Genomic DNA, 16,011 nt, shown 5'->3' on the forward strand with positions numbered 1-16,011 from the left:
GCAGGAGGATCAAAAGCCAGGCTCAGCAAAAGTGAGGTGCTAAGCAACTCAGTGAGACCCCGTCTCTAAATAAAATCCAAAAAAAAATAGGGCTAGAGATGCGGCTCAATGGCCAAGTACCCCTGAGTTCAATGCCAAGTACCCCCGCCCCCCCAAAAAAAAAGATAAAAACTGACCCACACAAACACTCCCAGGAAGACCCTGAACTGTCATAGCCTCCCCTCCCCTCTGTGGCCCCTATCCGGAACTTCCACTTCTTTGTGATGTATCTCCCCCACCTGGCCTAGCTTGATGAAGTGGCAATTGGGACAGTTTAGTCCCAGCTGCGTGGTAGCCCAGGTCAGAGTTTAGCAGAGCAGGGCGGGCCACCTTTGTTGAGTGAGTCTTATGCAGTGATTGATGCGTAGACTAATCATAAGTTTACACAGAAAGGGAGATGGGTTTCCTGATTACCTATGACACGGTAAGACTAGGGCACAACCAGGAAGAAGGCCCCACCATCGGGCACTCACCCTCTTTCTCATGGGTGGAGATGAACAATGGGCCAAACAAATAGGTAGGGCAGAGATATGATAAGGGTTTTTAAAATTAAAAAAAAAAAATAGAGGGCAAGGGGACAGAGTGACAGGGCAGGACATTTTAGAGAGAGGCCAGGGAAGGCCTCTTGAAGAGGAGACATTTAAGCAGAAGCCTCATGATGCTGACAAAATGAGCCTAGGGCTACCTAAGGGGAAGAGCAGTTTAGGTGGAGGAAAAGGACATGCAAAGGCCCTGAGGTGGGATGGAGCCTGACATGTTTGAGGATTGGCAAGCGCCTAGCTGGCTGGAGAACAAACCAAGGAGGTGGGGGGGAGGCAGGAACAGTGGTGATGAGATATGGGGATTGGTAAGGAGACCATATGAGCCTTGTGGGCTACAGTATACTTTTAGTTTTTGTCCCTAGGGAGCTGGGAATCAACAAGAGTTCTGAGCAGAAGGGGGTACTCAGGCCTCTGAATTCACAGTATTTGCAGATTCATCCAACATCAGATCAAAAATATGTGAAAAAAAACCCTGCATCTGTAATGAACATGTACAGACTTTTTTTCTCATCATTATTCCATGAGCAGCAACAGGTATTTTCATAGCATTTGCATTATATTAGGTATTCTAATTAACGTAGAGATGACTTAAAGTATCTGGAAGGGTGTGTATAGATTCTATGCAAATACTATATCATTTTTTAAAAAGGACTTGAACATCAGAGGATTTTGGTATCAGTGGGGATCCTGGATCCAATCCCCTGTGCATACCCAGAGACAACTGGGGTTGTTTTTATGGTGGTGCTGGATCTTGAACTGAGGGCCTCATATGTGCTAGACAATTGCTCTACCACTGAGCAACATCCCTCTTAAGAATTTTTATTTTGAGACAAGGTCTTGCTAAGTTACACAGGCTGGCTTCAAACTTGTGGTCCTCCTGCTTCAGCCACCCAAGTAGCTGGTATTACAGGTGTGCGCCACCATGCCCGGCCCACAGTTGTGTTCTTAACAGGCCCCCTCTCTCCACTGTATGGCAAACAGCCCAGAGGGGTGAGGGTTGGAAGTCAAAAGGTACAAGACTCAAGCACGGGTCCAGGTGGAAAGTGACAGTGAATGGAACAAAACAGTAATAAAAACAATAACGAAACTCTCCGTGTATAAGATCTTTTATTTGTAGAAAACAAGATGATTCTAAAATACATATTCAAAGGAACTAGACTAGCCAAAGCAACTCAGAACAGAGGACTCGCACAGCCTGATTTCAGGACTAACCATAAAGCTACAGTAATAAAAAAAACGTGGTTTTGGCAAATGGACAAATGTACAGATCTATGTTAGAGAAGAATGCCCAGAAAGGACCCACACAAACCTGGCCAACTGATTTCTGACAGAGACAGCTCAATGGAGAAAGGATGGTCTTTTAAAATAAACAGAGGAATTGGACATTCCAATGCAAAATAAAACCAAACAAAAATAAAATTTCAACCTACACCTCATAACTCGTACAAAAATTAAATTAGGGGTTAGGGATGTGGCTCAGTGATAAAGCACTTGCTTGGGGATGTGATGGGGCAGCATGGAAGAACAGAGGCACTTTAAAATAGGGCAAAGGGGAATGCAAGGAAGGGGGGGCAGTGGGGTTGAAAAGACGGTGGAACGAGAAGGACATCATTACCCTAAGTCCATGTATGAAGACACGAATGGTGGGACTCTACTTTATGTACAACAAGAGACATGAAAAATTTTGCTCTATATGTGTACTATGAATTGAAATGCATTCTGCTGTCATAACAAATCAGAATTGGAAAAAAAAAAAAGGCACTTGCTGAGCATAGAAGAGGTCCAGGATTCCATTCCAGCACCATAAAAAAAAAAAAACCCAGAGACCAAAGCAGTGGTGCACACCTGTAGCTAATCTGGAGGCTGAAGCTGGAGAATCACAGTTCAGGTTCAGCCTCAGCAATTTAGCAAGACCCTAAATATAAAACATAAAATGGCAAGGGGTGGAACTCAGTATTAGCATGCTACTGGGCTCAATCTCTAATACCACTAAAATAAAAATAAAAAAGAAAGCCCTAACTAATTAGAACAAATAAAGACATGTAAAACACAATAAAAATAAATTAAAAATAAATAAATAAAAGAAAGCCTGCCCAGAGCTCCCTGGCAGCCTGTGCCAGTCAGTGCCACCAAGTGATGCCACCAAGGCAGATGCTATAGAAGCTGGGCTTCCGTCTGACTGGCTTCCGCCCAGACGACAGGGAGCTCAGTGTTGCAAAACCAAAAGACACACCAACCCAAACCACAGGAAGACTCCCTCAGCTGAGCTGGTAGCTTGTGGTATCCAGCCACAATCCCCTGATTTTGACTGATGGGTTCCTAATACTCCATTGCTCTCAGGTAGAAAAAATAGTCTAAGGCACAGTTCTATAGGGTACAAATTTTAGGCCCCAGGGCCAGCTGGAGGGTCTCTGAGGCCAGGAGATTGCCACCCTCTCTCGGGACAGAAGACAGGCCCCAGGGTCAGGATAGATGGGGCTGTGTCACCAGTTTACGCCTGTCTACCTTGGGCGTTTCCTCTGGGGCTGGCCTGGTTGTACCAGAGTGTATCACCCAGAGGGCAAGTGTCACCCCAGCAGGAACTGTTGCTGCCTACTCAGCTCATCTGCCAGCCTTGCAGCCCTGAAAGACTCTTATCACTGGAAAAATGTGTCATAGGTCAGGTACTCTAGGGTGTCTCCTCCTTCCTCTGGACACAGGGGTGTCACTAGGGTCCTGAGCATCTGCTGGCCTCTTGTCCACACCTGTGGATGCATAGAGTGTTCAGGGTGACCCAAAGGAGGTCTCCTGTTACAAAGACAGCAGGGGGCCCACACTTCCAGGGCCACCTGGCTCCCAGACGGGAAGCAGGAGTTAAAGAGGGGATGGCCCACTAGTATGGGACCCTGCTAAGACCAATCTTAAAACCAAAGAAGCCATTCAGCAGAGATACCACTGGCACCCTAACTTAGGATTGTAGCCATTTTTCCCCTTAGCCCTATCATTGTTATTATTCTTTGTATCAAAAGGGGCAAGGCTCAGTCCTCCCTGCAAGGAAGATGCCCTTGCTTCAGGATCCACCCACCCCAGGGAGACTGTGAGTCCCAAAAGGCAAGTCTCAAGGCTGTTGTCTAGCTCCCCTGCTCAATAAATGTACATTTATTCATTCAACTCTAGCTCCTAGACATAGTCATTCAACAAATACATAAGCTCCTACAACATGCCAGGACAGCAAGGAATGAGCAGACCAAAACCCCTGTCCTTGAGGAGCTGATGTTCTGGGAGACCCGGGACAGCAAGCAAACATGCACTGAATAGCTGCAGAGCTGCAAAGCACTCTAAAGAAAACCCACCAGGCAGCCAGCCTGAGAATGGCAGGGGCTTTCCACCAGCCAGGCAAAGGGGATGCCTCTCAGACCTGAGATCTGCATAGGGACTGAGGAGGGCAGAGCAAGTCACAGAGAAATAGGGACAAAGGAAATGCAGATGATGGGAACAGAGTGTGCCTGAGGGTCCTGGAGAAGGCAGGTCATTTTGGTGGAGGGTGAGCAAGGAGAGAGGAGAGCTGAGGGCGGGGAGATGACGACGGGGTCTGGTTATGGGAGGTCTTGGGTTTGCTTTGAGTGAGGTGGGAGCCATGGAGGGCTCAAAGCAGAGGAGGGATGTAGTGTCTTTTCAGGATGTAGTGTGGACACTGACGTGGGATATGGGGATACTGTGGAGGGCTCTCTGGTCCAGACCCACTCATCCAATCCCAGCAGTGAGGCTGCCACAGCCAGGGTGAGGGCCAGCACTGGCCATCCACTCTTCCATATCCTCCCCTACATGTCCAAGTGCATTCTAAATTGTGGGCCCATGTGACCAAAACTAGTGCCCGGCACATGGAAAATGTGCCAAAGACATGAACCCAAACCAGAGGAAAAGGAAAGCTGGAAAATCCAATAAAACCAGGGGTGAATTACAGGCCACCATGTCAGGGGGCAAGGCCACCAAGGCCCAGGCTCTGGGCACACTAAAACGACAGCATCCATGGACAAACTCAATGCTTCAGTTTCCTCATTGATAAATGTGGGGATCAAGCACCAGTCCCAAAGTGGGCAAGGCACATTGTACCAAGGCCCAGAGTAGATCATGGCACGCTGAGGATCCTGTTGTCTCTCACTGGGACGGACAGTCAAGGTGACGCCCCAATGCTGTCCCATCCCTGCCTCTATTCCTTACCCCTTGGGGTAGTCAGAATGCTCTAAGCTGCAGTTACAAACATACCAATACAGAAACATCTCTACAGAGTGTCCTTTGTTTGGAAAACTAGTTGTTGAATGATATAAGCAGGATGATCCCAGTTCAAGAAAACATGCCAAAAAAGACCCAACCCCTAACAATGCTGCATATTTTCTACAGAACCAGCACATACATAAAAAGACCAGAGGGAGCAGGCCTTAAATACACCAGAGACTGGGCCCAGTGGCACACGCCTATAATCCCAGCAGCTCGGGAGACTGAGGCAGAGGATCACAAGCTCAAAGCCTGTCTCAGCAACTTAGTGAGCCCCTGAGCATCCTAGCAAGACCCTGTCTCAAAATAAAAAATAAAACAGGCTAGAGGGGCTGGGGATGGGGCTCAGTGGTTAACACCCCTGGGCTCAATCCCTGGTACCAAAATAGATAGACAGATAGACAGATCGACCAACAGACAGACCTCAGACCGAACCGACCAACTGACCAGAGGGTCTGGCAGGATAGACTCCAAACTGACAATGGTTTTCTTACACAGCTGGGAGGAAGGGACAGGGTAGGTGGTGTGCTCTTCCTCATCTGTGATGGTTTCCCTTTTTACAAGAATGCTGTCTTCATGCTCAACTTGCATAATTAAATTTAGGCAAAGCAGGCATCTGATGGGTGGTTTCCTGACCCTCACGTGCCCACTAGTTCACTGCCAATCTACAGTATGCAAGCAGCAGGCCAGGAGTATGCAGGGACCTCAGAGCCTGCTGTTCCCTCTGCCTAGGGGGCTGTTTCCAAGTCTTTCAAGAGCTGATTCAACTGCAGTACCCCCACCTAATGGCCCCCTCTAAAGCAGCCACCCTGGCTACCTTCTCATTCCCCGAGTCCCCACGATCTTCAAACTGTTCTTCATTTACCTATTCCCGTTTTTCAGTCCATTTTAGTCCCTGTTGGGTCCCCAGCACCTGGCTCAGAATAGGTACTGCCAGTTAGACACACAGCTGATGACCTTAAAGGATCCAGAAAAGCTGGGTGCAGTGGCACATGTCCACAATTGCAGTTAGGAGGCTGAGGAAGGAAGATCACAAACTCAAAGTCTTCCTGGGCAACTTGGTAAGATAAGTTGTCACAAAAATTAAAAGGTATGGGGCTGGGATTGTGGCTCAGTGGCAGAGCACTTGCCTCACATGTATGATGCACTGGGTTTGATCTTCAGCACCACATGAAGAAAAATAAATAAAATAAAGCTATTGTGTCCATCTACAACTAAAAAAAATTTAAAAAAAGAATAAATAATAAAAAGGTCTAGAGTGTAGGTCAGTGAGGGGACAAAAGGATCCTGAGACCCCAAAGCTGCTCCATTATGTGACCTCAGCCCCATCTTCAGTCACAAATGCCATGTCTACCACTCAGCCCAGCTCCCAAGACAAGCCCACACCTGCCCATTCCCACTGTCCCCAATAAGAGTTCAGGAGGACACAGACCCAGTCACATCCCAGCCTCTCTGCTCCTCCCTATGGGACTTCAGGCCAGTCCTTTGGCTCTAGCCTCAGTTTCCCTCCCTGTAAAGCAGTGATCCTAAAAGTGCAGCTGTCTTGTCAGGGGTGCTGGGACAACGTAATCAGATTTTAATTTTAAGTCTCCAGGCAGGATATCTCTACAAATGTCAGGTATTATGTCACAAACATCCAAGAGTAGATGAAACCAAAATGGTCACCCAGCCCCTGGTTCAAGCTGAGGGTGCCTCCACAGGGAAATTCCCCATCACCCAGCAAGACCCTAGTTGCCAAATACCAACAGGAACCTAAAATGTACCCGGAAACAGGAGTCTTTTCTCTCCTGTGCCATTTTGTTTGGAGGCTTGGCAATTTTTTTCTTTTATTCAGATTGCAGCTAATGCCCTATAAATATCTCATTATTGGCTTGCAATTCTCCAAAGCTTTGGCACAATAAGGGCCTAATTACAGCATGCAGTTGGCTTTACCCCAGTAAATTAGGGTTTAGTGGGTGCTCCCATTTTTTCAGCTGTTGGGGAACCTATAATTTCAGCATTCACATTTAAATCGGGCAAAAGTTGGCAGCTGCTGCTCTCAGACAAATGCAAATGCAGAAAGAAATGTGGGTTTCCATTCGGTGACCAATTCCTTCTTTCCCAACTCAAAAAGCTCTAGAACTATCCAGAGGCCATCCTCCAGGTTCCCTCAAAATGACCCAGCTTATTACCAGGGAATTTCAATATCCTGTACATAGGTAGGGCCATGTTCAGTTCAGTTCCTCCCTGGGCAAAAAGCTCTAACAACCCCACTTGGGAGAGCCCAGAGCTAAGCTCTAGAGATATTTGTCTTTCTAGTTATAAAAGTAAACCCCCAATAAGTAAAAGCAAATCAAACTATCACGGGAGGTAAACCACGTCAGGGGTTAGAGTGCAGCACAACTTTCCAGGCTTTTTATTTCAAAAATACAACTGTTTTAAACAAGACTGTGCTGGGTACAGTGGTGCACATCCGTAATCCCAGCAACTGGGGAGTCTGAGGCTGGAGGATCCCAAGTCTGAAGCCAGCCTCAGCAACTGGGCAAGACCTTATCTCAAAAAATGAAAAGGGCTGGGGATGCAGCTCAGTGTTACGGCGCCCTAGGTTCAATCTCTAGGACTTCTAAAATGTAGATGTATATACATACATACATAAACAAACAAGAGGGGACCACGCTGCCCATGATATACAAGTCTTCTACAGCTTTCTGGGTCATTAAGTATTCTTTTAGATCATTCTCAGTGTATTTCATAGTCAGTTGTCTGGACACACTGTGTGGCCAAATCCCCTATTGTTGGGTGTTTCAGCTCCCAAATTCCCACCATCAGACACAAAAAGGGTGTAAATAATGTTCACAGCCAAATATTTGTTTGCAGCCATGATTCCCACTTAGAAACAACCAGGAACAGCCTCCAGCTGGCACGTCAGGATCTGAGGAACAGGATGTGCATTCTTATGTGTGAGCATCTCATAGGTCCTGGTCACAGCTGCACCCCCCCAAGAGTTTTAACACTACCTGGCCTAATGGGCACTCAGTTCAAGTATGTGCTAAAATGAGGAGTTTCTGATATTAACAAAGTAATGATGAGTTTCTTCTCTTTAAGGAAAAATAAATGAACACTGATCATCAGAGCCCTGATCCAGGCTAAAGGTAGACAGCACTCAAGACCAAGATGGCAAAAGAACCCTGTCTTATGTTTCACAAGGATTAGTTCATTTGATTCTCAGGCAACTCCCAGAAGACAGAAAGCATCATGATCCCATTTTTCAGATGAGGAAACCATGGCCCAGACAAACGAGATCACTCATATGGTGTGTGGCAACACCAGGAGAGCCACACTCCTAGACACCTCTGGCCTCCACCCATTCGAGATGGCCAAGGTACTAGAGACCACCCGGGCAAGGATGTGGCCTTTTCAAAATGCAATTTGGTTTTCACCAAAAGAGAGGTCAATGGAAATAACCGCCATTGGGGCTGGGGTTGTGGCTCAGAGGTAGAGTGCTCTCCTGGCATGGGTGAGGCACTGAGTTCGATCCTTAGCACCACATAAGGGTAAAATAAAGATATTGTGTCCACTTATAACTAAAAAATAAATGTTAAAAAAAAAGAAAAAGAAATAACCACCAGAGTTTCCAAGTGGCTTTGAACACATAGGATCCAATAAGGAACAAACCAGTCCAGGAGGTGGGTCATGTGCCCTACAGTATGGCAGGGCTGTGAGCCAATAGCCATCTGGCATGCATTTGTCCAGCACTCACCAAGGCACAGGCAGCAGCCCGGTGGCTCATCCACATCCCTGGAGGAACACATTACCATGACCAAATGTTAATGTAGCTGGAGATGGTGGAGTCCCACAGACAGCTGTTTCTTGTTAAACAAAAAAGGGCAGAGGGCCTCTACATACAGAAAAATCTACTCTAATAAAATCAAGGGAAAGCTGAAAATCAGAGGAGAGCACCCTCAAGCTTATTTGGGACCAGATTTAGAGAGATAGGAACAGTGACAGGGGCCACTTTTCCTCTGTTCAGATCCCTCCCTGCTCCCAAGGCTCAAAATGGCCAGCAACACCACCCCAATTCCTCTTTGACCTTGTCTCTCACTACACTGGCCTCCAGGTACCATCTTACCTCAGGGCCTTTGCACTGGCTGTTCCCACAACCTGGGATGCTCTTGCCTCAATCTCCACAAGCTCTTTTCCTTACGTCCTTCAAGTCTCTACTCAAATGTCACTTGACTCCCCTATTTACAGTATAATTCCCCCACACACTATGATCGCTCCTTTATCCTCTTTTTCATAAGTGTTATCACCTTCTACCACAGTTTCTCCTTTATCTGCTCCCTGCTGGAAAGTCAGCTCCCCCAGCCAGGAGTTTTAATATCTATCTCAGGGCCATGTACCCAGGCACACAGAAAAATTGCTCCAAAGTGTTAAAAACATTCTTCAATGAAGATCTTTTGTTTTAAGTACTTTCTCTGTGCTAACTCCAAGCATTCTAAAATGTCTCATCTAATCTCCTCTCAACTCTTAAGAATTTTTGCCTTATTATAACTCCCATTTTAAAGAGGAGTTCAGTTCCTCACATAAGGACTCACAGTCTGCAGTGAGGGCTGGCACCCTGAGGTGGAACAGACCAGCCCCCTTCCTCGCTGAGGGAACTGAGGCTCAGAGAGGTAATAGACGCATGAAGCCGAGCCCAGCTGACCCACCCAAACTGGAGACCCCACCTTCCTCCTGCTCCTCATTAGAAGAAAAAAATTCTGCTGGGCATGGTGGTGCACACCTGTAATCCCAACAACTCAGGAGGCTAAACAGGGAGGAGTCCAAGTTTGAGAAAGAAAAGAAAAAGAAAAAAATGCCCAGTCCTTCCTTCTTGCCAGCTCCTTGCAAGGCTCTGGGTTTAATCCCTGGTGCCAAAAAAAAGTGGGGGGGGAGGGCGTCCCCATAGGTCTATAGATCTATCTGCAAGTGCAGAGCAGAAAAACCAGGGATCTCAAACTCCAATGTAGCCTGATGGGGTAGGAACTGCTGGTTCTGAAACTCAAAGAGCTAGTACTACACCAGATGCAGGCCCCGCAGAGTGAGGTAGTAATGAGAATATGACTGGAGCCATGGGTAGAGAATGAAAGGAATTAATCATTGACTTAACCAGGCTCCAAGGGAGGATCCAGTTATCACCCTTTTTTTTTTTTTTTTTTTTTTTTTGATACTGGGAGGGAGCCCAGGACCTTTCACAGGCAAAGCACACACTGTACCACAGCTACACCCCAACCCTATCACCCTCATTAGAAAAAGAACCCAGAAAGCCAAATCCATTCAGCAAAGTTATAGAGTCAAACATGGTGGATCCCAGGACCTGTGCACCACATCACTAACCTCTAAAGATGTGGGGTTTTTTTCTAGCACCACAGCAATCTAAATTTAATGTGAAATCTACATTTAAAATGTTGGCACCTCTCAGCTCCCAGGGCCAGTGATCTGCAACCCCAGGTACAGTCCTGAGCTAAGGGGGCCACTCTCAGAAAATCCACAAAGAGGAAGCAAAGAAACAAAGCAGCTGTGCTGACCCACTAGGTGCTGGCCTAGCCACAGGCCCTTGACTCGCTTTCGCTCATTCCTTAAGCCTGCCAGGATGCCCACTGTATATGCACAGCACACTCAGGGAAGAAACAGGTTCAGCTCAGTTGGGCCAAATTCATGAGAGGAAATAGGGAGTGTAATTCAAAGTGTGGCCCACCTTCAGCAGCCTCCTAGCAGGGCTTTGTAGTTGAGAGGCCTTACCCACATTCCAGAAATAGAAGAATTTAAGCTCTCTTTGAGTACCTGTACCCAAGAAAAGGTCTTTTTACAACTTAGATTTTCAGGCACTGAATTAATGATCTTAACTGCTGATGTCTACATTGCAGGATTCTGGGAAGCCAATGCCATGGGAGCCACCTCAGCAGTCATGGTGAGCACCAGGTTGGAGGTACAGGGAGAGGTGGGTGTAAGGAGGCACAGCAAGGGGTAGAGGGACTGAAGGAGGTGGGGAAGGGTCAGAGACTTGAGCCCCCAACCCAGAATCCCAATCCCTCTTTGAACAGCTTCAAGCAAGAGTGCATGACTTAGCTCTCCAAGCCTCAGTTTCCTGCTCTGTAAAATGGGGACCACTGCAGTGCCACCCTCATAAAGCTTAAGTGAAGTTCAATTAAAAAATTAATTTAAAAAAATGAAGTTCAGCCAGGCACAGTGGCAAACACCTGTAATCCCAGCAGCTCAGGAGGCTGAGGCAGGAGAATCCCAAGTTCAAAGCCAGCCTCAGCAATTCAGCAAGGCCCTAAGCAATTTAGCAAAATCCTATTTCAAAATTAAAGAAAAAAAAGAAGTCCAATACAAAATTTAAAAGCATTTTAATTCTGGTTCAATTTTGCCATTAATATAAAAGGAATTAGCTAAGTAATAGCCCCATCCATGGAGACCTACTGTATACCAGGCATTACACTAAGTAAGCACTTTTTTTTTTTTTTTTTTTTTTTTTTTTTTGAGACAGAGTCTCACTATGTTGCCCAGGCTGGTCTGAGCTCCCAGGTTCAAGGGATCTTCCTACCTCAGCCTCCCAAATTAGCAGGAACTACAAATTAGCACACCTACTAGCCAGCTAAAACAAACTCTTTTTTCTCCCCCGGTGCTGTGGCTCAAACCCAGGGTCTCATACACACTGAGCAAGCACTCTACTACCGAGCCATATCTCCAGCTCTTAAAGCAAGGGCTTTCAGGGCTGGAGATATAATTCAGTTGGAAGACTGCTTGCCTTGCATGCACAAGGCCGGGAGTTCAATCCCCAGCACCAAAAAAAAAAACAACAAGGGCTTTCAATGCACTATACACTGTATCCTTGCCACATTCTTTTTGAAGAACCATAATCCATTTTTTTGGGGGGGAGGGAGATTTGGGAAGTGAATGAATGAGAACAGTGCTTGCTGCCACCAAGTTGCTGACTCTCAATTTCTTGACATATGGTAAGATGGACTAATACTGTCAGCCACAGCAGAGCAATATGCAGAGGTGAACTCCTCAATCCCAAAAGACGGAGAAGGAAAAGTCCCCCTTTCCTCTCAGTCCGTCACCAGTACCTCAACTTGGATCATTCAAGACTTGGAGGAACCAAACCACTTGTGCAAGGTCACAAGGCAAATGAAAAAGAGTTCTGAAGATGCCCACTGGAAGCCTGGGCAGGAAAGAAGACAGCTATGCAGAAGGGTCCCACAGCCTCTCTGAATTTCAACTGCCCCCAACTCCACACCTTTCTGCCACAGTAGACAGTGCCAGAGACAAAGCAGCAAAGGAGGAAATTCTGGCTACTGTGAGAAAAATCCCAGGACTCTCAGAAGGCAGGGCAGGCCTGAGTGCTGTCAGACTCTGCTGTGCAAGAGCCTGGTGGCCTTGGATGGATAGCAAGTCCTTCCAGAACCTCCCAGTTCATCTCTAAGGAGGTGACAAAAAACCTTCTTGTCACTTGCTCATTGCTGGGATTCAAAACACAGAACCAAGGAGGAGCTTAACCTGAGACCTGCTGGATGAATTCTATCCCTTAAGACTGATAACAACAATAATAACAATAATTATGACGACGATGACAGCAATGAGGATGTTATCACTTGGCAGGCACACCATCACAAATGGAGTACTTCCTGGAATGCAGAAGTAGACGCCCATGTGAGAAACAGAAGGATAAGAAGGGAGGGGAAAGGGTAAAATTGACATCCCTTGGTGTCAGCAAGCACTGTTCTCATTCATTCACTTCCCAAATCCCAAGACTGGAATTTGCCACTGGACAAGTGGAACAAACTGAGGCTTCTCTGGGCTGCTCAGTTATTGCTTCTTTGGCTTGATCAGGCAAGTAACCGATTCCCAGAGGCCCCTAAATTGCAAGCTTTGGCTTGGGGGCTGGCCCCTGTGTGCTAGGGTAGGCCCCAGAATGCCCTGACATGGGCCAGGAAAAATCCCTAGAGAAAGTTCCCTACAGGGTCCTATATCCATTTGAGAGAGGAAAGAGTTCAATTCTCACCCTTCGGCTCTTCTCTGCTCCACCCTCCTGTCAGCCCCTTCCAGAGGGGTCGAGCCAGAGAGTCAGGAGCTGCCAAGGAAGTAATGAGTAGACACCCGGGCAGATAGGATTCAATGGCAAAAGAGGAGCCAGCAGACACAAAGTTGAAAAGTCAGCCTTGAAGACCCAGACAAGAGACTCCATGGAGAATCCAGTCCGTAAGACAGTGGAAGGCAGCTAGGGTAATCGGGAGGAATTGAAAACTGTTAGTCTGCAAGGGACACAGATGGGCAGACGGACGGCAGAGATCACTCTGTATAGCTAGCCAGATAGTGGGCGGGGGCAGGAGGGAATGAGGGGTATGCTGCTGGATGGGTCTGGACAGATGGACAGCCAAATGGTGGTATTAGGGAGGCATGCCCAGAACAGAAAGACAGCCAACCAGACAACAGGGGCTGCCCCTGATAAATGAACGGCCAGTCAGACCGCAGGGGTCTCCCCGATAAATATCTAAGTGGCAGGTTTCATCCCTGATGGAAGGACAGATGAGCAGGAGGATCTATCCCCGATCACAGGCAACCAGGTGGCAGAAGTGACCCACAAAAAGTGGGACCAGATAACACTGCGGGGGGTCCACCGCACTCCTTGTTCGACGATACCCAGCCCATGCGACCACCCCTGGGTGTGCACCCCAGCCCCTGCAGGGAACCCTCTGCCCAAGCGTCCCACAGAGACCGCCTCCTTGTCCCAGTCGCGGGCACGCAAACGCCGCAGTTACGCCGGCGGCGCAGGGAGCGCCATTCCCGGTACGCCCTCCGCGCCCTAGGCCGCCGCCCTCCCGCAGTCCCCGTCGCGCTCGCTCACCGACCCACGAAGTTCTCGAGTACTGAGCTCTTGCCGGCGCTCTGGCCGCCCACCACAGCGATCTGCGGCAGGTCCAGGTGGCAGCTCTGGCCGATGGAGCTGAAGGCGTCCTGCAGCTTGTTGACCAGCGGAATCAGCTCTTCCATTCCGCGGTTGCCCATGGCGCCGGCGGCCCCGGCCCGAGCGCCCTGCGCTCCGCGCCCACCCCCGACCCTTAACGACCCGGCCCCGCGGCGTCGGTGGCCGTTGCTCCCTGCCCGCCTGGGTCTCGGCGCGACGCCCGCTCCCGGCTCGGCCTCACGGTCGCCGCCTCATCCGGTTCTCAGGCGACATCCGACCTGAGCGACCTCCCGCCCCGGCCTGTGGGCTGCTCCCAAAGCACTTGTGTTGCGGCCGATTGGTCAGAACCACTATCACTCCTGCACTTGAGCCAATGGAGGCGAGGCACGGACCTAAGGCTATGTAAGCCTTCCTCCTAGGGAACGTCACGCAAGCTCATTGGATGAAAGAAGTGTCGCTGGTGTCCAAAGGCCAATGGGAGCGGAAAACGAGTTGTCAAAGCAGCGGGGCGGTGTCTCGGGAAACTACATGTCGGATCCGCCCAGTAGGGAGATCTGCGTCTTATTGGTAGGCAAACACGCCAGTCGTGAAAGCTGACCAATGATGTTAGGAACCGATCCTAAAACATTGATTTGTCTCCTGACACTACCTACTTCCCTATAAATTTCCCATTGGCTTGTATAAATATCACTTCGCAATTCCCGCCAATAAGGGAAAAAAGGGTGGGCTTTAACATCCGAATCTTGCCTCTGATTGAAGACTGTATCTGTCAGTTGAAGTAACTCCGTTCTTACCAGTCATGTTCGCGTTACGGTCTTCTGAAGGGGAAGGTAAGATCCACCGTACTTGCCGAGGGGTGACACCTCGTGGTAGTAACCAGTGATTGTCACTTGAGTTCCGTGGTCTTGAGAAAACTACAAGTCCCAGAATGCCTCATGGCTCCCAGCCCGCAAGTCAGCTTTCAGAGCAGGGTCCCCACTCGCTTTGAAGATGAGTCAGAGGACACTATTGCTTCCTAGGGAGAGGTCAGTCACGCCTTTGCAAATATAGTGCCTCCCCCCATCTGCGAGTGTCCCATCTTAATGCGAGGAACGCTCCAACGTTGTTTCCCAGTCTCTTCAATTTTAGCCCATCACGGATCTGAGAACTCAATGAAACAACAGGATCCTTTCCTAATGCAAAGCCGCTGTTTTTCAGACAAAGGTGGGGATTCTGGAAACTGTAACTCTAGGCCCAAAGTGATTTTATCCCTCTGGTTATACGTGGGCCAGAAAACAGGGAATTCAGTGTGTTAATAGGAGCAACACAGAATGCAGAAGGGGATTGACAGGAATGGGTACACTGACATGCAGAAACAGTGGGAAGGAGGATGGCAGAGTGGCCGATAGTATATGCCTGCTCCATGACAGGTCTCAAAAATGGGCAAAAAAATTATTTACACCTAACTTTTTTTTTTTTCTCCTTTTGAGATAATAAAGAGCTTTTTACTCTCCAAAACTGAAAACAAATAAGTGTCATGTCAGGGTTTGGTACTGCACACGTGATTCAAATTGCAGAAACTAGAAACTCCCTGTCCATTCAAGGAGTTGGTTGAATAATAATATGCAAAAACTGTAAAAAAAAAAAAAAAGAAAAAGAAAAAAAAAGAAAAACAAAAGATTAGAAAGCCCTTTATGTACTGGCCTATATAAAATTTAGGATACTAAGGTGAGGAGGAATAAAATTCAGAACTGCATTGTACAGGATTCTGACTTTAGAGAAAAACAAAATACATACATGGAAATTTTCTGGAATGCATAAATTAATACAAATAGTTTCACTATTGAGTTGTTCCTCACAACTTTCAGTTTTAAAAACCTAACTTAAAAACACCAGCTCTGGGCTGGGGATGTGGCTCAAGCGGTAGCACACTTGCCTGGCATGCGTGCGGCCCGGGTTCGATCCTCAGCACCACATACAGACAAAGATGTTGTGTCCGCCAAATACTAAAAAATAAATATTAAAAAAAATTCTCTCTCTCTCTCTCCCTCTTTCTCACTCTCTTTCACTCTTTCTTTAAAAAAAAAAAAAAAAAAAACACCAGCTCTGGGGGGCTGGGGACATAGCTCAGTTGGTAGAGTGCTTACCTTTCGTGCACAAGGCCCTGGGTTCAATCCCCAGCACCACAAAAAAAAAAAAAAAAAAAAGAACACCAGCTCTGTAACAGCTCATATTTGGGTTAGATCATGGGCCACTTTGTTAACTGTG

The 16,011-nt window shown here is 47.6% G+C and overlaps 1 protein-coding gene across 14 annotated transcripts in view; it reads right to left on the reverse strand.

The window, feature by feature from the left end:
* The window catches only part of Dnm2 (dynamin 2), an 89,041-nt gene extending 74,997 nt beyond the window's left edge, over positions 1 to 14,044 (reverse strand). For 8 of the 14 annotated variants that reach the window (XM_076848740.2, XM_076848736.2, XM_076848708.2 and 5 more), the window contains exon 1: positions 13,705 to 14,042. In XM_076848740.2, the coding sequence (XP_076704855.2) occupies positions 13,705 to 13,865 (161 nt within the window). In that variant the 5' untranslated portion in view covers positions 13,866 to 14,042. Of the gene's footprint in view, positions 1 to 13,704 lie in introns of all 14 variants that reach the window. The other 6 variants (XM_076848748.2, XM_076848734.2, XM_076848721.2 and 3 more) reach the window with 2 other exon arrangements.
* Between the last annotated feature and the right edge of the window lie 1,967 nt (positions 14,045 to 16,011).

This window comes from Callospermophilus lateralis, chromosome 1, assembly GCF_048772815.1.
Source record: "Callospermophilus lateralis isolate mCalLat2 chromosome 1, mCalLat2.hap1, whole genome shotgun sequence".
NCBI lineage: Eukaryota > Metazoa > Chordata > Mammalia > Rodentia > Sciuridae > Callospermophilus > Callospermophilus lateralis.